General features: G+C 50.6%; 1 protein-coding gene across 18 annotated transcripts in view; it reads left to right on the forward strand.

Moving 5' to 3' along the window:
- BANP (BTG3 associated nuclear protein) overlaps positions 1 to 22,475 on the forward strand; it is a 123,447-nt gene that overhangs the window by 75,565 nt on the left and 25,407 nt on the right. For 10 of the 18 annotated variants that reach the window (XM_055364479.2, XM_031002800.3, XM_055364487.2 and 7 more), the window contains 3 exons: positions 3,389 to 3,525; positions 5,614 to 5,676; positions 8,246 to 8,284. In XM_055364479.2, the coding sequence (XP_055220454.1) occupies positions 3,389 to 3,525; positions 5,614 to 5,676; positions 8,246 to 8,284 (239 nt within the window). Of the gene's footprint in view, positions 1 to 3,388; positions 3,526 to 5,604; positions 5,677 to 8,245; positions 8,285 to 22,475 lie in introns of all 18 variants that reach the window. The other 8 variants (XM_055364478.2, XM_055364483.2, XM_055364484.2 and 5 more) reach the window with 1 other exon arrangement.

Raw genomic sequence — 22,475 nt, forward strand, 5'->3', positions numbered from 1 at the left:
CCTGAGAGAAGGAACACGAGAGGAGGGGACAGGGAGATGCCAGGCAGAGACAGCTGCATCACTGCATGGAGGAGATGGGTTGGAGTTGAGAGAGGCTGCGGCAGCAGAAAGTTGTGGAATCAAATTCTTAAGAGCAGAGGATTACACGGGGGCCTTCTTGGGTGTTTGGGGGATTCCAAGGCAGGCATGAGCTCAATGGCTCCTAAGCTCACCCCAGGCTGGGTGGTGGTTGGATTCCCACTGGCCGGAGTCCTCAGTGATCAGTCACTGCACTAGCAGGCCATGCCTACTGGCAGGCTAAACTATCCCTAGAATAAAGGCAGAGCTTAAGTCAGCCTGAGAAAGATCACATTGAACCACAAGTAACAACACTTTTAAAAGAAAGACAACAAAACCTAGACACCCAACAAAGTAAAATTCACAATCTCCAGTATCTAGTCCAGAGTAGCAGGAAGCAGGAGATTGTGACCTATGATCAGAAAATCAGCAAATAGGAAGGGACCCTGTCTGGAATTAACTGACCAGGACATTGAAATCTATTCAAATTACATTCAAGAATTTAAAGGAAAAAAGGAACATAGCAAGGAGAGAAACAGAAGACATAAAAAAGAACCGTATGGAACTCCTAGACTCGAAGAGCGAGGAGAGTTGTTGCCAGGCTTGCCTTCCATGTGTTTCGGGTACGTGCATTTGGTAAGGTTAGCGGTCTGCTTCATCCAATGGGGAATCAAAACCCAAGTTAAATGACTTGCCAGGACCTTAGTGAGCAAGAAACTGCTGTTATATAACCTGACGACTGCCAGATATGTTGGCCTGCGTCATTAGGATACCAGAATCTTGAAAGGGTACATTTAATGAGCTGAAATGTCATAGCTGGAAATGTAGACTCAGAGCATTTGCACAGGGGTAGACGGTGGTGCAACAGCGTGTGAAGCCGAGTGTTTTGCTGGCTGCGCTGGTGTGCAGGAGCTTCCTCGGAGCCCTTGTGGTTGCAACGTGCACTCTGGAGCACACCCATTCTTAGCTTGTCTGCCCTGTGGCCCCAGTGGAGTGTTTTGGAGCTGCTGGGAGAAGCTGTCCAGGGACAGACTGTCATGGTGGCAGTGGGCTGGAAACAGTTGTCTTTGGGGAAACGGTTGGAAATGGAGATTTCACAAGGTTTGATAATGGTTAGATGCCTGGAGAAGCAGCACATAAGTGAAGAATTAGGCTGGTTTTGCAGGTGCTAAGAGTGTCAGTGGAGGAACAGCAGCTCCGCGGAGGTGGGCTGCAGCCCATCTGGGATTTTGTCATTTTCTTCCTGGGGTGCACAAGGCTTGCTCGAGGACCTGTGGTGGTGAGTGCTCCCTAACTGCTCAGGCAGACAGGAAGCCGCCGTGGAGCACGCAGCGCTGCCTGGCGGTGGTTGCTTTGGGACATGACCCATCACTGGAGGTGCTCAGGTGGAGTCAGGGTCTTTGGCTGGAGCCGAGCTCTCCACGTGCAGCATGCAGGTGGGCATGTTGAATCTCCTTTGAATCTCATGAATTTCAGATTCTGATTTAGTGTAGCTAGGCAATTTCTAGCATATTGCAAGTATCAACATTCTATTAATGTGGCTGGGCACAGTGGCTTACACCTATAATCCCAGCATTTTGGGAGGCTGAGGCAGGCAGATCATTTGAGGTCAGGAGTTCAAAACCAGCCTGGCCAACCTGGTTGAAATCCCTTCTCTACAAAAAAATACAAAAAAAAATTAGCCCAGCATGATGGTGGCTGCCTGTAATCCCAGCTACTTGGAAGGCTGAGGCAGGAGAATCGCTTGAACTTGGGAGGCAGAACTTGCAGTGAGCCAAGGTCATACCACTACACTCCAGCCTGGGTGACAGAGCAAGACTCTCCCTCAAAAAAAACAAAACAAAACAAAACAAAAAAAACCCAACATTTTATTGTTACTTTAAAAAATGTATTCAGTGGAATCTATGTACTATGGCAATTTAATACCTACCATTAGCTATTGGTGAAAAATACATGGAAAGCTTTTCTCTCCCCTTCCCCTCTCCGCCCCTCCTCCTCCCCTCCCCCTCCCCCTCTTGCCCTCCCCTCTCTTGCCCCTCCCCATCCCTTCCCCCGCTCACTCTGTTGCCTGGAGCTGAGTGCCATGGTGCCATCTCAGCTCACTGTGTAACCACCTACTCCCAGGTTCAAGTGATTCTCCTACTTCAGCCTCCCAAGTAGTTGGGACTACAGACGCGTGCCACCACACCTGGCTAATTTTTGTATTTTTAGTAGAGATGGGGTTCACCATGTTGGTCAGGCTGGTCTCGAACTCCTGACCTGAAGTGATCTTGCCCGACTTGGCCTCCTAAAGTGCTGGGATTACAGGCGTGAGCCACTGTGCCTGGCCCACTTCTCTTTAATAATCAATAATTTTATGTCTTTCATTTTTCTCCTTTCATTCATATCGACATTCTACTTCTCTCACAGAATTTCATCTTACTGCTTCCCTCCCCTGTCCCCCCGAGATGGAGTGGCTGTGTTGCCCAGGCTGGAGTGTAGTGGTGCCGTTTCGACTCATTACAACCTCCGCCTCCCAGGTTCAAGTGATTCTCCTGCCTCAGCCTCCTGAGTGCCTGGGATTACAGACCCCCACCACCACGCCTGTCTAATTTTTGTATTTTTAGTAGAGATGGGGTTTCACCATGTTGGCCAGGCTGGTCTTGAACTCATGACCTCAGGTGATCTGCCTGCCTTGGCCTCACAAAGTGCTGGGATTACAGGTGAGAGCCACCGTGCCCGGACTACATTTTTATGCTTAAAAGCTTTTTAAAATTAGTCATTATAGTTCTCTGCAACAAAACTACGTGTATACATTGAAAATTAAAAAGTTTTTCTGCACTCTTAATATTCTAAGAGTTTAAGAAAATTATGATTGAGACATCATTACAGTGAAAATTAATACACAGTACATCAAAGCAAATGTATCTCATTTTGATTAAACACAGCAAGTAAAATTTGTTGGAAATGTATCTTTAAGTGCGCGGATGAGACTTTTGCTCTATTAGTTTAATTACCCGTGGACAAATATTGCCAGCCTGAAACAGCTTTTAATGTCCACTTTAAGAACTTCATTCATTTAAATAAGTTGGGGACTAGAAGGGGTTTTGTCATAGCAGCATCACGCCACTCTCAGGCCCTTCTGCATTCCATGTCGGAAGCCTCAGTTCCTAAGACTCATTGGTAGTGATCTCTGCAGAAGAGTGGAGATGCAGTGAGTCAAGGAAAAATGAAGCATTTCCTCTTCTCTGCTGTGGGAGTTGAGAGTGAGGGACGGGGGTGCACACATGCCGCACAAGGCAATGCCTAAGAAACTTCTCGTTCACCCCGTTCACACCTGTTGCCCCCACAGAGCCGATGATGAGCACCCCACCTCCTGCCAGCGAGCTCCCGCAGCCACAGCCGCAGCCGCAGGCCCTGCACTACGCGCTGGCCAACGCACAGCAGGTGCAGATCCACCAGATCGGAGAAGACGGACAGGTGCAAGTAGTACGTACCCTCTCCACCTCGCACCTTGGGAAGGGGGGCTGCGGGGTGGGCCACGGCAGGGCCATGGCGGCTTCCACCGGTTCCGCTGTGTTTTGGGAGCACAGTGATAGCTTGGGAGGAGGCACAAGGTCCCCATTTAAAGTAGAGGTCATCGTGGCCATGAGCTCTTAACATTTCACAGGTGGGGGCGGCTGCTGCAGAGCCTAGGGATTGAAGCACATGGTGGGGTGGGGCATTCAGTCAGCTCACCTCAGTCCTGCCAGCAGGCAGGCGGGCAGTCAGCTCCAAGGGTCAGGCCGTGCGGTGGTCCCTGCCCCAGCTCGTGCTCCTGGGAAGCATCGGAAATATTTCTCAGTTCAGAAGTGCAGGCGCTCTTACTGAAGGAAAGAGTAATTTCCTTTTAGGATCAGTGGCAAAAGCTTGAGGTCATTGTTCCCATGCAGCTTTTCCCTTGGAGTTACTCAGCACACCCAGGTTGGGCGGGCACTGTCCCAGCAGCAAGTCAATGTCCTGCCTTGCCCGTGCGGAGTTCTCTGTTGGGGTTTTGTGACCCAAGCTGTGGTCAGCCTGATGCGCCTAGGGGCTTGCTCCCGGGTGAAGTCCCTCTACAAACACCTCCTGGATTCTGTGGCACGAGAGTAGGGGGTGGCTGAGAAGGAAGGCAGACTTTTCTGGAAGCTTTGCTGAATGACTAGAAATTTTACATGTACCACTAGAGATAGCCTATGTTTTTAGTGGCACCAGCCACCTTGGGACCTCTGAAGACAGGTCATCATGTGCCTCCGTGTCACCAGGGCTTTCTCCTGGAAACAAGGTCCTCCACTATTGAGAGTGGGGCGTGGCTCTCATCTCAGTGTGGCTTCAGCATGCTGTCTGGAAGAGGGAAGGCTTCCAGAAAATTCTGGGGCTTTTAGAGGGGGCGTTACCCTTCCTCTTCCAAAGGAGATGAGACAGTTATGAATAGTGAATCTTATTTAATAAGCTTATTAATTTGTTTGACATTCACAATGGCAGTTCTTCTCATCTTGTTAGTAAGAAGTTCTTTGAAAGCGTGCCAGAGTAGATAACTTTGTCATAAGGCTTACATAGAACATTCTACAGGAGTTTATTTTAAGATCCATTTCGACTAAGAGAGAATTTCAAATAAGATAAGGAGTATTCGTTTCATTTACAGGTTTATAGGAATTATTTGTCTGCCCGTATGTATAAACAGTGGATTCTTTGATTTTTTTTGAATCACATTTATTAGTGTTTACTCAAACTGTTTAAATAGTCATATGAGTGTTTCTTTGATTTGAAAAACGTTGCCTGCCCTGTTGTGAGTGTAGGCACGCCAGCAGCTCCCCTGCTTCAGCCACACACTGCTTGCGTAGCCTCCCAGCATCCCCAGAGAGCTGAACGTATCATTTGAAAAGAGGTGACATTGTGATTTTCTATTTCCTCTCTTTTCTGTGTGTCATGCACATTTTAAAATTTACTTGTTTAGTAACATTTAAAGATGTAAATATCTTCTCTGGGACCTATTGCTCCTTTGTGAAGTACTGGAAAATGTTCTGTGTTACACAGTAGCCCCCCCTTACCCATGCTTCCACTTTCCCAGGCTTTAATTACCCATAGTCAACTGTGATCTGAAAATATTAGATGAGAAATTCCAGAAATAAACAATTTGTAAGTTTCAGATTACATACTCTTCTGAGTAGTAGCATGATGAAGTCTGGTCGTCCTGCTCTGTCCAGCCCGGGACGTGAGTCGTTCCTTTGTCCAGCATGTCCAAGCTGTATGGCACATATGGGCAGGAAAAAGCATAGCATATACAGGGTTCAGCACCATCCACAGTTTCTGGTGTCCACGTGGTGGGGGCAGGGGGTGCTTCTTGAAACCCTCATGGATGAGGGGGACTACTGTGAACCAAAAGCTTAATTTAAAGAAGTGACCACAGACTATATTGCACTATTCCGGATTTAGTTATCTTTTTGAATTGTAAACAGATAATCAAGAACAAACATTCCGGAAGATGTTTCTTGTTTCCTTTGCTTTTGATTTTCTTCTGATGCTTCTTGGTGTCTTTTCTTGCTGCGGATCCCACAGGGACACCTCCACATCGCCCAGGTGCCGCAGGGGGAGCAAGTCCAGATCACGCAGGACAGCGAGGTGAGTCAGCTCTCGCTGCAGCACTGTCCCTGCAGGCACCGTGCCCGCATGCTCCCGACCTTCATCGGTGTCACAGTGCGAGGGCAGCAGGGAGCCCCCAGGACAGGGAACGTGGGCGAGGGCTGCAGGACTCCGCTTCCAGGGTGCACATAGCAGGCCTGCAGTCTCTGTGGCCTCACTGCCTCCCCCTCCTGTCCGTTGGTCTCCACAGCTTCTGGTCTGTCTTGGTAAAGATCTCCTGGGTAGATGTTTCTGCTCCTGGCTGGAAGTGCCCTCTGAGTACCCTTCTCTCCCTGTCTGGCCCTGCCCTTCCTGCCAGGGGAGGCCCCCAGTGTGGCCGAGATGGGGTCTGCCCCTGCATAGGTGACCTGACATACCCCCTCACCTGCCATGTGGCCCCAGCTTCCTAGTGGCCTCTACGGGATTAGTGCCGATTTCATGGGATGGTGGGGAATCCCACAAGGTGATGCTGCCAGTCCTGAGAGCTGGTCATAGCCCTTGACGCACCTGCCGGGTCTGTGATTGTCTCAGTTTCTGGAGCTCTACCCGGCCACGCACTCAGAAGTGTGGGCTCAGCTGCTGTTGGGGTCTGGAATGTGAAGGCGGGAGTGACAGTCTGAGTTCTTGGAAAGCCGAGGCCAGCCGGTTGCGATGCTCCATGTTTGCGTGCCAGAGCAGGACTGTCTCCCGGGTGACCGTCCTTCGACTCTGGGCTGTTGCCTGCAGCACAGGCAGCAGCAGGCACAGGGCACTAAGCAGCGCACACGTGTTGTACTGAGTGACCGTGGTGTGCTCTGGGGGATGAGGAACATGGCTGTTTCTAGGTCGTGACAATGGCACCAGCTTTGTGTTTGGTGCATAGTAGTGTGTCGCTACAAAGATCTCAGGCTTCCCCACACACACCAGCAGCAGAGACTAGGAAGCCCGGGTGCTGAGGTCAAGGGGACTCATGGAGATGTTGGCGTGCGAGGCCTCCTGGGAGCTCATGCTGGGTGCAGGTGCTGTGGGGGAGCAGAGGAGAGAGAAGCCCTGCCATCGGGGACTCACAGCGGGCGCAGAGCCTCCTGCCCAAGTGCCCGTGAGCAAGACTGTGGACACATGCATGCCGTGGCACGTGGAGCACCAGGGACTCGGGCGTGTCTGCTGGCAGTGGCTTTAATTTGGACACCAGCAGTTCCCAGTGGGTTATCCTGAGAGGGGAGCACATGCGTAAGGTTTCCGAGGGCGGAATGAGGATGAGGTGAAAGGGGAGGAACGAATTCATGTGGCGGCCGTGAGTGACTGGGAATGAGTGGGCTCATCCACACAGAGACATGACCAGGTCACTAAGAAATGTGGTCAGATGGGTGGATGGAAGGAAGCAGCAGGGCGGAGAGCAGGTAGGGGACGGTCCCAGGAGGCCAGAGTGTCCAGGAAGGAGCAGGGCCTGGTTCTGTGTCTGTGGGTGGGCCAGGGACCATCTCCGTGGAGATGTCGGGAGATGCGCCTGTCAGCTCAGCGAGGTCAGGTGCAGGAGTTGGGGGCCTGAGTGGCTGCGAGGTGCAGGATCCCAGCAGCACCTTCCAGTGCAGGAGCTGCCTTTGAGGGGCAGGGGAAGGTTTGCTTCTCAAGGCACAGACAGATGGGGGCTGGGAGGCTAAGCTCACTGCCAAAGAGCTCAGCCAGAGTTCTTGAATACCTGGAAGCCTATGAAGTTCGTCAGAATGCTTAATTTCCTTAGAGTCATTGAAAATGCAGGAAAATTGAAACAGCAGCAAAAGAAAAAAATCAACACACATTTGCTTTTTTATGCTAAAAAATCTTGACTACTCGAATTTCAATTTTTTATTATTAGTTTTATCCTCTTCAGTTTTCAAAACTGAATCCATCTTGTATAGGTGATTGTCTTTCGTTTTCAATAGGAATTGAATGCAGTAAGTTAGAAATTGCTAATAATACTAACGATGGCTTTGTGATGAGTGACAGTATGCAGTCTCCTCACCATACATTCATACCGTGTTCATTTAAAGTTATTTTGTTAAAACAGGGTATCTGCAAATAAACATTTAGCAGGGTCTAACAGACAAAACAGTTCCTTTTTACAACAAATGAAAATGAATTTCTAACTGGAGAGCTCTTAGTAGCTCTGTGGTTGAGTGAGTTGGTTCCTTGCGTGCAGCCCGTGTCCTGGCGTGGTGATGCCGCACAGCTCAGCAAGGCGTCCCCCTTCGGGGAAGCTGGGCGACACGCACATAGGACTTCTCTCTGCTACTTTCTGTACTTTTTGTGAGTCAGATTCTTTCAAAATAAAAAATGAAGTAAAAATGACATTTTCATTTGGGGTCAGGGTGGGGGAATGGGTACAATGCTTTTTGAGTTGTTTGTTCATCTTTAAAATAATAAATAGTACCTAGAAATCTAAATATTTTGTTTTGGGGCTTTTGTTGCTACTGGAGGTTGAATTTTTGCAGAACTAGTGTTTTCTTGTTATTCTCAAGTGGCCTGTGATGTGTCTTGGCGTGTTTGCCGTGTCTGAGGGTGTCTTGGTGTGTTTCTACTCATGACCGTCTCCTCCTCTCGTTCTTTGTAGGGCAACCTCCAGATCCATCACGTGGGGCAGGACGGTCAGGTGAGTGTCCCAGTCCCCATGCACATGCGGGCGTTGCGCTGCCGAGGGGTGGGGTTCTCAGGGGAGGGGGTGGGACGGTCAGGTGAGTGCCCTGGTCCCCATGTACATGTGGGCATTGCGCTGCCGAGGGGTGGGGCTCTCATGGGAAGGGGGCGGATGGTCAGGTGAGTGCCACAGTCCCCCTCTCACATACAGGCCATTGTTCTGCCAAGGAATGGGGGCTCTCGCGGGAGGGAGCGGGGGTGCAAAGGCCTCTCAGTGTGAGCCCCAGAGCAGGACTGGCTTTCTTCACCATGGCAATGCACAGGCCTGGAAGGGGGAGGGCAGGGCTTGGGGGTTACATTTGCTGCTCCGCAGGATTTCAGCAGCTTTTGCGCTATGGCGGAAACGTGCCCTCCCACCCCCGCCACCCCACCCCCTTCAGAGGGTTATTTTCTGCACACGCATGCGTACGTTGATGGTGGTCATGTTTGCACAGATAACTCTGTTAGAAAAAGGTGGTTTCGCTCCTGTGTATTGCCGTCAAACTCACAAACTTGCCTGCTTTCTAATCCTTGACAAAAAGAGTGACCATTGGTTGAACACCCCAGTACGAACGGTCTTTACAAAATGACGTGCTCCGACGGTGCGGGTCCTGGGGAGGGTGTTGCTGTGCAGGACAGAGTCCACTCGCTGGTGGTTTTGAGGCTGTGTGTTCCTAGGTCCTGGTGAAGACCCTTTCTGTTCAGGAGACGGCTGTCACCTCTGGATCATTGAAGAATCTGGGTGATCTTCCCATTTCATAAAACAGAAGCTGGGAAGTTGACAGTGAGAACCATAAACAGAGCTCACTGCGTAGAAAGATAATACTAATTTTTCAAAACCACAGTGCGCTGTCCTTCGAGAAACCTGCGTGCGTTCCCTTTGTCAAGGCCAGGCCCTGCGGATCTCCAACCCGACTGAGCCTGGGGCACCCCCAGAACGAGGTGCTTTACACAGAGGGGGACAGAAGGGCATGTGCTCCCGTGGGCTTTCCGTTGAGCCCTCAGAGGCACCTTGGGAGAAGGGCTGCAGACCCTCCAGAACTGGTTTATGTCAGAGTTTCTTAGTTGGAAAGTTTCATCTTAAAGATCAGCACGAGGTTTTCTCAGGTAGTCCTGCAGCATCGCTCGTCTGTAAGTATGAAATTGCTGCTCTGGAAAAGAGCCAAAGGAATGCGCAGTTTTTAAATCCACAGTTGTGGCTTTGTGCTCACTCCACTGGGGTAATGAGGCTGCGGTCGGCGCAGTGCAGGTCAGTTCTCTGCGCCCGCGCCTTTGTCCCGTGGTTCTCACGGTCACTGGGGCAGCAGAGGACTCATAGCTGGCGGTCCGTCTTAGTTTTCTGCAACATAGTGGTTTATGGTTCTGCTGATAGTGGAACTGTATCATAGTTGAAACGCTGCTGGACTTTTAATTCCTAGGAAAAGTAAGGCACGTCACCTTCGATATTCCCTTGTTCCTGTCTCTACCCCTGAACAAAATCCACTTGGAATTTTAAAGATAGAACCAGGCTTTTACACTGTATTACTGCAGTGCTTCTGTTGATGATGGTAGACAGAATTCTCCCAACTCTGTTGTGGGGACAGAGATTCCAGCTTTTCTCAGCAGGCATGGAGGCCCGTTGGCTCCAGCACAGATCTGAGTTCAGGAAGGACTCGGGGCTGACGTCAGAGGAGTTGCTGTCTGGATTTCTCCGAACAAGACTCTGTTCTGGTGTCTCTGGTTCCTCCGTCACTGCTGCTGCCCCACGTGCCTTTGCACTGCAAGCAGGGTCGCAACTGCTGCTCATTCCCGCGTCTTCCGTGGCCCCTCCGAGTCCCCACTCTCTCTAAGTGGCCTCACCGCAGAATGAATAAAGCTGCCGTATTACCACTTTTTATGTGAAACAAATAATAATTTATAAATCACCTGGTTTTTTTTCCCCTTGTGAACTCTCATACGCTCCTGATTCCTATTATCGGTCACACTTCTGGGACCTCAAATCAAAGACGGCTTCAGGAGAGGCAGGTGCTGCCACTCAGGGTAGCGGGCGGAATCTTGGTACATGGCCCCTGCTTCTCTTAGGAAGGAAACTGCTGTGTGATTTAAAGAAACCGCTGTGTTCATCTGAAGCTGCTTTTTCTGGTAAATCTGTGTAGCGAACCCCCTCGTTTTCCATTTGTGGAAATTCTTTTTTTTTTTTCCATCATTTGGCCAGTTCTCATTCCTGCTGAGCTACACCCTGCTCATGCAGGCTTCGTTCTCCGGGCTGGCCACACGTTTGGGAGACAGAAGGATGTTTCGGAAAGCACAGAGAAGCCCACTCGCCTCGATGTTGTCGACTGGGCTAAGAAGCCCCAAGTCGTGGTGGGGGTCACACAGCCCATTTGCTCTCCTCCCCGTCCCCGTGCCTACAGAAGCCCCGAGCCGTGGGGTGGGGGGGGGGGGTATCACACGGCCCATTCGCTCTCCTACCCATCCCTGAGCCTACAGAAGCCCCGAGCCATGTGGGGGGTCACGCGGCCCATTCGCTCTCCTCCCCGTCCTCATGCCTACAGAAGCCCCGAGCAGTGCGGGGGTCACACGGCCCATTCACTCTCCTCCCCGTCCCCATGCCTACAGGAGGATAGTGCATGCAGGTCTAGGGCTCTCTCTTCTCCAGCCAGACTTGATCTCAGAAGCATCCTTCATGTGACACTGCAGATGGCTCAGCTCCCCGTCCTGTCCCGGAGGCCCTTGGCCTGCCCTGGTGTGAGCACTGGCTTGATTGATGGGAGACCCTGCAGCCCACGCTTGTTCCAGGTGGTTGGGGGAAGGCGAGGAACAGCACCCCAACCGGAGTAAGAGAACACAAAGAAATGGACGCGGCTGCTTTAAGTTCCTAGATCACCGAGGATTGGCTTAGTATTCCCTTCTGATTCCCTAGTTCCAGCTGTCACTTAGGAATGGTTATGTGACAATAGACTCAGAATCTGACAGAGCAGCTAGAAATCCTCTTGGGAGGGTGGCCAGGCCTTCCCTCTTCCAGCCATCCGTTTTCCGTCCTGGGGCTGGGGCCTGTGCCCTGCGCCCTGTGCCCCACATCCTGCACCCCACCCCCTTTCCTTGTGCTGGGCTCACATTTGTTGCCGTTCTTCTCCTATTCCACTTCTGAGATGATTGTTGCTATTACTTCTTGTAGTTAATTGATTATTTTCAGAATCAGTGGACAGCTTCTCTGAAAATAGCCTCCATTCTTAGTTCCACGGAGGGAGGGATGTGCGCTGTGCTTGTGGATTGCTGCTGGGGCGACGGGTTTGAGGCCACGTCTGCAGCCAGCAGCAGCGTCATTTCCAGGAGGGCCTTGGTGGCTGCGGTGCTGGGAAGCGCCATTGTGCTGCATTGGTGTGACCCTGTGGCACCTGCTGCCAGGGGACCATTCTTTTTGAGTCACGTTTTCTTCAAATTAAATATTGAGAGATTCTAGTGACATCCCACAGTTGCCATTTGCTGTCTGAGTAGAAAATATGAAGAATCGCTTGATTTGAAGCTATGTGGTCAGTTTCATGTCCATAGCAGCCTTGCTTTTCTTCCTTGCTGAGAGATGGAATGCCCCGTCTCACACTCTTTCTGCCATTACATCTCTGTCCGCTCTGATACTGAGGTTCCAGGAGGGCTGCCTCGACCTCCTTTCCCTGTAGCGCATGACACCTGCATCCTCTGGCTTCTTTGCCAACAGTCGTGGTGTGCGCTTACATCTGGTGCTGGGTTGCAGGCAGGATGGGACTCACAGCTGTTCGTTGACTCTGGGAGGGCTCCCCTGGCTGAGGCTGTCTGCTGATAGGTGCTCTGCAGGTGAGTGTGAGCCTGCACCAAGGAATGCTGATTAGAGTCTATTTCAGGCCCTGTTGGGCACACTGGTAGTGCGCAAGAACCACAGAGCCTGAGAGACACAGTAGGAGGGTGGGAGATGCAGTAGGAGCATGGGAGATGCAGTAGGAGGGTGGGAGATGCAGTAGGAGGGTGAGAGACACAGTAGGAGGGGTCGGAAGAGCCACCTGCACCAAGGCCTCAGGACAGCGAATGGCACAGCCATGGGGAGGGTGACTGCCTGTGCAAGGCCGGAGGCCATGGGCACCTGGGTCCAGTGAGGTCGGACGGAGCCCCCGGTGCTCAGCCTCATGTGACCAGTGTTGGGGGGTAGCAGTAGCGGATGGTGCATCCCAAATGTGGGCAAGAAGTTTGGAAAGATTGGCAGAGCACCAGAGGCTTCATAAAGAGTCATTTGGGAAGATGAGGTTCAGGGGATGGTGGCGGGTGTGCAGGTGTGGGGACACACTGGCTGCATGGTACCCGCTTCCTCCTCCCCGAGCCGTGCCCTCCAGCACTGTGTCTCAGCCTCCCCTCCAGGAGCGCTCACTTCCTCTCAGCTCTGGGCCCTGTGGCCTCTGCTTTGCCAGCTGCCCAGCCGTGATGACTGGTTTCCACTCCAGTGCTATCTCTGTCTTTATTGTTCTTTTTGACCTCTAGGTGCACATGCTGTCATGCCCCAGTGTTCCAGCATCGCTGGCTGGGAGAGGGAAGAGGAGGTGAAGGGCTTCCTTAGAACACTGACATTGAAATTGCAGCTGAATCTTTAAAAAAAATGTTTTGTGCTGGCTCACACCTGTAATCCCAGTACTTTGGGGAGGCTGAGGTGGGAGGATCGCTTGAGCCCAGGAGTTTGATGCCAGCCTGGGCAACATAGTGAGACCCTGTCTCTACAGAAAAAAATAATTAGCCACGTCTGGTGGTATGTGCCTGTAGTCCCAAGCTACTCATGAGGCTGAGGCAGGAGGATTGCTTGAGCCCAGGAGGCCCAGGCTGCAGTGAGCCGTGATTGTGCCACTACATTCCAGCCTGGGCAACAGAGCAAGACCCTGTCTCAAAATAAATGAAGTGTACAATTCAATGGTTTTTCAAAAAATTAAAATACTTAAAAAATTATTTGGAACCACTTTGGCTGGTTTCAAAGGTTGTGTATTATCTTTCCTCCTGAATAAGAACGAGCATTCAGGTCGCTGTGGGAGCTGCCTAAGCGAGAGTCTCAGTCTCGGGCTTTGTAGAGCAGAGCCCCTGTGTGTGTGGACGTGTACTGCCCTCCTCGCCTCCTGCCCTCCGCCACGTCCTCATCATGCACCTAATCTGCTGCCTTCCAGGGAAGCCAAACAGCCACTGCTGTTGGAGTTGAAATTAAAATGCAGTGGCTGGTTCTGGTCATGGCTCCAGGCATGGGTAGCTCCTTCGGGTGAGCTGTGTAGAGCTGAGCCTGGGTCTTTGGCTGTTTAGATGCATTTGTGGCTGTGTTCTGGGTGCTTCTTCGTTGAGAGTGGAGTTGTGGAGAAATGGCTCCTTCATCAGCTGACTACACTGTGCTGATTTCTTTTGTCCCTGCCTCACTGGGGGTGTGAGGCATCCGGGCAGCATTTTCCTTTACTGGACAATCCCCGTAGTGTTGGCTTTGTTGCTCAGTGAGTATTTGAAATTAATTATTTGCTGCCCTGGGCATGAAGATCAAATGATATCATAGCAGAAATTCGGAATGATTTAAGTAGAGGTGTTATTGTATTGCCCATATGGTTAACTTAAGGGATTGCAGAATTGGTTTGAGTAGAGGACAGGCCTTGTGTGGTAAATTAGACCAGAATCAGGGGCATCTGGAATTCCCTGAAATTCCCTGGAGCAGGGAGAGGCAGTCTGGTGTGCCAGCGATTCACAGAGCGAGAGAGTACGTTCAAACAGATGGTGCCAGGAGTGTAAAATAATTTATTGTCTAAGGAATTTCAATTTTCAGTTAGTGGTAAGGATAATAGAATCTTTAATTTGGTGCAGATTTTCAGAAGATTCTGAAAAACAAAAAAAACCCTTAAAAATTAAGAGTTGTAAGGATTGAAATTTGCAGGGAGGTGGATGACTTTATTTTTGAGTGCATTTTAAATGAAAATTGATGGGTTTTTTATGAGGTCATGGGAACTTTTGCATAAGGTGGATAGACCAGTTGGCCACTTCAGGGGGCTGGCAGGGGAACCGCTGGTTGGTCATACCTGCATCTTGGTGCAGCTGCTTTGCTGCCGTGGGTACCCTGAGCCAGTGCTGCGTGACCTGGGCAGACTCCCTATAAAGGCGAACTCGCATTCTGCGGCGATGCTGCCTCTGGAGTGATGAGTGCACGCGAGCTGCATGGCTGGACTCTACCAGCATCTGCGCAAGCCACAGCAGGAAGCAGCTTTCCATCGCGGTTCTAGAACCCTCCTCTCTCACTCATGCGCGTGCACACACACTGTCGGAACAGGTCCACAGGACAACAGGCCACAGCGAGAAGGCAGCTTTCCATTGTGGTTCCAGAGCCCTCCTCCCTCGCTCACGTGTGTGCACTTACACGGTCCGAACAGGTCCACAGAATGGTATTACTGTGTGCTGATTGCACTAATATTTTTTATTCTGTTTTCTGTTCTGCTTTTCTGTTTCTCTTCCTTTTTGTCTCTTTGAAAACTGGCTGTGACACATTGCATTGATTTTGCAACCCACACTTTGAAAAATACTGGAATAGATGATTGCTAATGTCTCTTTCTTAAGAGTTTGTAGTTCTAAAAGTTGTAATTGAGTAGCTGGGACTATAGGTGTGCACCACTGCATCTGTGTAATTAAGTAATTTTTAAAAATTTACAACTATATAGGCCGGGCACGGTGGCTCACGCTTGTAATCCGAGCACTTTGGGAGGCTGAGGTGGGTGGATCACGAGGTCAGGAGATTGAGACCATGCTGGCTAACACGGTGAAACCCCTTCTCTACTAAAAATGCAAAAAATTAGCCGGTGCGGTGGCAGGCGCCTGTAGTCCCAGCTACTCGGGAGGCTGAGGCAGGAGAATGGCTTGAACCCGGGAGGCGGAGCTTGCAGTGAGCCGAGATTGCGGCACTGCACTCCAGCCTGGGCAACAGAGCGAGACTCCATCTCGAAAAAAAAAAAAAATTTACAATTATATAAAGTTTACACTGCAAATATTAATATTCTTCCTCATATTTTGATAAATCAAAAGATAATTGTTCTTGAATTGGGAAGCTTTTTAAAAAATCACATTCAATCTAAGAAAAATGATTATAAATGTGCTAGTTAAAAAAATGTTTAGCCTTCTTCTCAGGGCTTTTCATCTAGATCAGGAAAATTAGGATTATCCGTGTCACTTGGGCATTAGAATGAAGTTTCCCTGCTTTTCATCTAGATCAGGAAAATTAGGATTATCCGTGTCACTTGGGCATTAGAATGAAGTTTTCCTGAGAACTGCAGTCAGGTTTTTGGAATGGCTGGCCTTCTGTTGGCCATATGGTGGGCATGGGACGGAAGATGGCTCGATATTTGCCGCGGCTGTCCGTGCCCCTCTACGCCATCCACAAGCGTCTGACCGAGTTGTCCGTGCATGCACTTGAGCGTTTCTTGCCGGAGAGGCCGGGGCCAAAGGAACGCTTCAGTTGCAGCTGGGCTGTGCTAAGGGGCCTCAGCAGGAGCAGCCCTTGGGGGCCAGAGCCCAGGCTCTTCCAGCAACAGGAAGGACCTTTCTTCCCTGTGCAGCACCTGTCGAACATAACATGCTGGACTCCCTCGTTCATTCCCAGCAGAGAAGCGCTCCCCTCACTCCCCACAGAGCCTTGCTATGCCGGGCACTCAGACCAGCCAGAGGTGGGGGAGCCTGTAAGTAAAGTGGAGAATTGGAGTTGTGGTGCCCCCCTGACCACAGCACCTTTCTTCTCCCTGAGGCCACCTCCTCAAATACTCTTCTTGGCCACAGATGAGGGCCCGGCTGTGGTTGGCAGATCTCTTGGGAGAGAACTGGATGGGTGGGGGGTGGGAGAGTTGCCATGTGTCCCAGTCTCAGGGCGGCTGCTCCCTCAGTGTCTGTCGTCTTGGGATGCGGCAGTGTCGCTTCCTCGTGCTTCCGTGCCCTCTTCACTGCAGTGGGGTGGCAGCAGCACCTGCTCAGGAAGTTGGTGGGCTTCGCTAGGCGCACACGGCCCACCTGGCACTCACCAGCCTCTGGGCTGCCCTTGGCAGGTGCCATCCACACTCCAGCACTCAGGGAGGGGCGGTGCAAATCCTCCAAAACTGACCACACAGGCACTGGCGCCCAGGTGGTGAGTAGGCGGGCTGTGGTCTGCAGGCAGAAGCTTTACCCTGTGCACGTACGAGGAGTAACGGCTGCTCATTTGAGTGACGTCCCTGGACTGCGGCCCTTAGAGCCTCCTGATGTGGAGGTGGGCCTTTCACTTCTGCCTTTTGCATGTGTGAATGTGTGTGTGTGTGTGTGTGTGTGTGTGTGTGTGATTTTAGAGATACTGTTTTAAAACTGCATACTCAAAGCGTTAGTTAATTAACTAGGAAGTGTCCTCTTGTGAAAATGATGACCAGGACGGAACCTTTTAAAGCAGGTCATCTGAGCCTCATCGCTGTAAAGCAATCTGACTACAAAGTTCATTCTTTCACATGAATTAAACGGTTTGGTAAAGAAATACTCAGCGTAACGTGGACGTGCTCTAGTGATCTTAAGGAGCTGTGAGCTCGTGCAGTCTTGGGTGGGAGTTGGCATTGTTTATGTTCTTTTTTTAATTTTTTAAAAATGTTTTTAATTTTTATTTTTTTTGAGACAGAGTCTTGCTCTGTTGCCCAGGCTGGAGTGCAGTGATGCCATCTTGGCTCACTGCAACCTCTGTCTCCCAGGTTCAGGCGATTCTCCTGCCTCAGCCTCCTGAGTCGCTGGGATTATATAGGCACCTGCCACCGCACCCGGCTAATTTTTGTATTTTTAGTAGACACGGGGTTTCACCATGTTGTGTTTGTGTTCTTCAAAATCCATATCATGTTGGCCGGGCGCGGTGGCTCACACCTGTAATCCCAGCACTTTAGGAGGCCGAGGCGGGCGGATCACGAAGTCAGGAGATCGAGACCGTCCTGGCTAACACAGTGAAACCCTGTCTCTACTAAAAATACAAAAAATTAGCTGGACATGGGGGTGGGCGCCTGTAGTCCCAGCTACTCGGGAGGCTGAGGCAAGAGAATGGTGTGGACCCGGGAGGTGGAGCTTGCAGTGAGCTGAGATTGCGCCACTGCATTCCAGCCTGGGCGACAGAGCGAGACTTCGTCTCAAAAAACAAAACAAAAAAAAAATCCTTATCATGTGAACGTGTTTTGGTGATCTTAGGGAGACATGAACTCGTGCGGTCCTGTGTGGGAGGTGGCATTGTTTGCGTTGTTTAAAATCCCAAGCCAGAGCTCCCGGGGCTGCCAGGAGTTTGGGCTTGATGCGGGTCACATAACGCAGGACACCAGGGTGGGGAAGGGCCCAAAGTAAGGTACCACCAGGGTGGGGAAGGGCCAAGAATGCTTGCCCCAGTTCCTTGGCGAAAACTGCCAGTTTCTCCCCACATCTCCGTTAGGTAGTGAGAGTGTTAGTCAAGGCAGTGTTTTCATGCACGTCAGTGAATGGGCCTTGTTCCTTCCCCCAAACCAGGAAGCTGAGTTTGGCCCCCTACTTGGGTGTGCATCAGTCAGGCTTGGTAGAATGGAACATGGTGCATGTTTGTTCTTTCAGCCCTCATTGGAGCTCAAAGATCAGTGCCCATGGGTGTGAGCTGGGAAGGCTGTAGGTGGCATCCTTATTCAAATCCAGACTCTTCCTGAACATGTCCAGAAGGGCAGTAATTCAGGGTGCCGGGCCTCACTGGAGTCTGATGTTCTTAGTGGGAACAGCCCTAGTGTACTCCTAATAGTCACCCAGAACAGCTGTTCTCCCCACAGGGCGCAGAGCACTCCTGCAGACCACGTTCAGGTCCTCAGAGGATTTAAAATACCAGTGAGCTAGGAATGTGGTACATAGTGAACTCCTTCCTGTGTTTGGTGTACTTGGCAATAATGCACCCAAATGTTGGGTTTGACTGTGCTTTCTTTTTACACTGCTATGACTATGTCCTGTCATTTAAACATTTTGAAGATTCTATCTAAATTTAACCCCGATTAGCAGGGTCCGCAAGGGCTTGGCCGAAGCAAACATTGGGACTTAGGGGGCTGTCCCCTGGGGAGGGCAGGAAAGCTGATGGGTGATGGGACGTGCAGGGCCTGCTCAAAGACCACCAAGGCCTGCTGGGTCCTCTGACTTGTGTGGCTTCAGCAGCTGGCCATGACTTTGTCATACCAGTTTTTCAATTTGGACAGTGAAATATGAGTAGAATTTTGGTATATCATATAGGGGATAGTCAGTTATCAGAGTTTAAAATAGCAAGAGGTACATTTGCTATGGTTCTGATTAATTTGATGTGATTGAAGACTTAGCCAACTAAAAATAATTTTCCGGAAGTATCTAATCATTTGGAGAAATAACTAATCTGCCTCATTGAGGAGATTGCAGCACAACTGTAGAACTAAATAAAGCGCAGACACAATATGGGAGGTTGGATTTCAGTAATGGAGGAGAAAGAAGGGGCCAGAAGAAAGGACGTCCATTCTAACAGTGTTCTCGGTATTGAATCGGCGCTCACCACAGATTAAAGAAAGGACATCGATTCTAACAGTATTCTCGGTATCGAGTCGGCACTCACCACGGATTAAAGAAAGGACATCGATTCTAACAGTGTTCTCGGTATCGAGTCGGCACTCACCACGGATTAAAGAAAGGACATCAATTCTAACAGTGTTCTCGGTATCGAATCGGCACTCACCACAGATTAAAGAAAGGGCATTGATTCTAACAGTGTTCTCGGTATCGAGTCGGCACTCACCACGGATTAAAGAAAGGAGGTGGATTCTAACAGTGTTCTTGGTATCGAATAGGAGCTCACCACAGATTAAAGAAAGGACATCGATTCTAACAGTGTTCTCGGTATCGAATTGGCGCTCACCACAGATTCTGACCTCAAAGTTGAAGGTGCTGAAGTCAGTGTCTTCGTCAGGTGTGGGGTGCGGGGTCTTTGAGACTGCACGGTGCACTGGACTCTCGTGTTGGCAAAGCTCTGCAGACCACATGTTTCCTCTGCTCTCACATCGTGACCATCATCAACACACAAAAAGACTGCTGGGACCAAACGTGGGTTTTTTTCTGGACACAGCAAGCAGTGGACACCAGCTGGGTGTCCTCTAATTCAGTTCTGACACGGAGACAGCGTCGGATCCCATGGGTTGAGGGCTCGGGGACTGCCCCTCAACCACACCAGTCGCAAGTTCGGGCCTCAGAACTTCTGGCCAACCGGCTTCAGGTTGGGCTTCTCACGACCCGTCTTTGGGTTTGATTAATTTGCTGGAGTGGCTTGCAGAGCTCAGGGAAGTACTTTTGTTTACTGTGTTTATTATCATAAAGAATACTACATAGGCTACAGGTGTGGAGACACATCCCGGCGAGGTACGGGGGAAGGGGCACAGAGCTTCCAGGCCTTCCCTGGGCACCATCCTCCAGGACCTGCTGGACCAGCTGCCTGGAAGCTCACCGAACCTGCCCTCTTGGGTTTTTATGGAAACTTCGTGACATCAGCATTCCTTCCCCAGGGTCTAGGGCAGGACCCTCTCATGGGAGGGTCTTAAGACCCACAGTCAGCAAGCGGGGGGATCATTAGAGTGAAAGGAGGGTGAGAGCCCGCCCCTGAGGCCCACACACCTGGCATCATAACAAGAGACGAACCAGGGCTGTGGGAGTTAGGGGCCAGGAACCAGGGACAAAACCAGTATCTCTCGTAAACACCACAGCTCTTCAGAGGGTTTTTCAGGTGGAGTCACGGGGGAGATGGCTGGACTCAGGCACTGCAGGAATGGAGAGTGCTGTGGCCACACGCTCAGTGACACGACGCCCCAGCCACACGGCATCCGATGAACACCAGACATCTCTAATGCGTTTCAGTGTGCCAGAAGGAAAACATGTTTCCTCCTCCCTCTGATTTCTTTACAGACAATTGTTTTCTTGGGGATTTAGATTACATACAGCATAGGAAATGTGTTGTTCTAATTGGAGTATAATATGATATTCTTTCAATTAAGAACCCTCTTCAGGAAAGAGCTGGTGTGTGGGCGTGGCCGGCTGGTGAGCTTCTCAGTCATGTTCACAGGGATGGGAATCCTTGTCCTCCGGTCTTATTCCTGATGTGTCAGTGAAGATTAACAGGGACAGATCCAGCTAAACATAGCCAAGATGCTATCTAGCTAGCTAGCTAGCTAATCGATGAGACACAGCCTCGCCCTGTTGCTCGGGCTGGAGTGCAGTGGTGTGATCTTGGCTTACTGCAGCCTCTGCCTCCCGGGCTCAGGCAATCCTCCCACCTCAGCCTCCCCAGTGGCTGGGACCACAGCTCGGGCTACCACACCCAGGTGATTTTTGTATTTTTTTGTAGAGACAGGATTTTGCCATGTTGCCAGGCTGGTCTTGAACTCCATGGCTTAAGGAGTCCACCTGCCTCGGCCTCCCAGGGTGCTCGGGTTACAGGCATGAGCCACCATGCCCAGCCAACAAGATGGTTTTAAACTAATAGCTGTGCCTCTTTAAGACACGCACTTGTTAATGGTTGTGTTGAGCATCTTGAACTGCCAGCGGCCTAAGTGGCGTTGTAGCCCACAAGAGTCTCGTCCAGACCTGGCAGAATTAGGACCAGGCACGAGTGAGCTGTGATTGTGTAAGACCATCTGCACTCAGAAACCCATCATTTGGATAAGTGTGAGGGGTGTGTATTTGCTGGTTTTTCATTTTAATTTTTTGTTTTTAGAGACAGTCTCACTCTGTTGTCGAGGCTGGAGTGCAGTGGCGCAATCACGGCTCACTGCAACCTCTGCCTCCAGGTTCAAGCGATCCTCCCACCTCAGCCTCCCGAGTAGCTGGGACTACAGGTGCGCACCACCACGACCTGTTAATTTTTTGATTTTTATAGAGACGGGGTTTTGCCCTGTTGCACAGACTGGTCTCAAACTCCTGCGCTCAAGCGATCCGCCTGCCTCAGCCTCCCAAAGTGCTAGGATTATGGATGTGAGCCACCACACCCAGCCTGCTTGTTTCTCATCTGCTTGCTGGTAGGTTGCAGAGATCCCAGAACTCTGTAGAACGCTAACCTGCATAGCCAGCTGAGCAGTCACTCTTCTCCCGTGATCTCTTGCTGCCACAGCCAAGCTGTTGACCGCAGCACCCGGGTCCCTCCTGTGTAGTGGCGGGCCTCGCAGCATGAGATCAAGGCTCCAGGATGGGGGCTCCCCAGTGGTTTAGGGCTGAGGCCGGAGACCCCCTCGAACCTCTGTGGAAACTGTGCTTCCCTTGAGGGATGGGGCAAAATGTCCATGCCAGAATCTTGAATTTGGAAAGATTGAGGTGTGGGGCGGCCTGCAGGGTGTGGGTGGGGTACGGCACCTTTCAGGGCCTGTCGCTGCCCTGCATGTGTAGATGTGGAGCCCCTTAAGGGCAGGACCCGTGCCCAGCACACATTGAGCTTGTAGAAAGCATGGGGTTTGCAGGAGCCCATGCCTCCTTCGGGCTCAGCCTCGGTGCCTCACGCACAGTAGGCACATGGGAAGTGCGGCCATTCCCAGGCACCGCTGCAGTGCTGAGCGCGATGTGTTCCCACGTAGACACGGATTTGGTGAGCCACGCTTCCCTCTCTCAGGGGTGCCTTTCCCTGCCACAGTTGCAGGTTGTGGGGCTGGTCTGTCACCTTCAGTGTTGTGATCTCAGGAAGATAGCAGCCCACCCACCTGACATAAAAATCCACATAGAGAAATTCAGGATTTCTCTTGATTTATTAACTGTGTGCTTTGTTGGGGGCAGCTCGGCTGATGATAAGTACATTTTTATAATTATGCATCATTCAATAGTAATTATTAAATAGACTTAGAGTTTTCTTTCCTATATTAAAAAATCTAGATTTAAAAAATCCAGATTTATGCAATTTCTGTGGTATCGTTTGCATTCCATTCATCTCATTTGTTTGAGGAGTTTAAGAAAATAAAGTGAAGACCTAAACATTTCCTCACATGACCAAGAAATAGTACTCCAAATCAGTATGTTTCTGGAATTGGTAGCTGCTACTAGCTGCCCTCAGATACCTCTTGGAGCACTGTATCTGGAGTTTCTCTCATTGGGCACTCTTAACAGCCAAGGACAGGCACCCATTCCTGGACAGATGCTGTTGTATTTGTTGTTCTAATTACTACTAAATTGTTACT

The sequence above is a fragment of the Gorilla gorilla genome, chromosome 18 (assembly GCF_029281585.2).
Source record: "Gorilla gorilla gorilla isolate KB3781 chromosome 18, NHGRI_mGorGor1-v2.1_pri, whole genome shotgun sequence".
Taxonomy (NCBI): domain Eukaryota; kingdom Metazoa; phylum Chordata; class Mammalia; order Primates; family Hominidae; genus Gorilla; species Gorilla gorilla.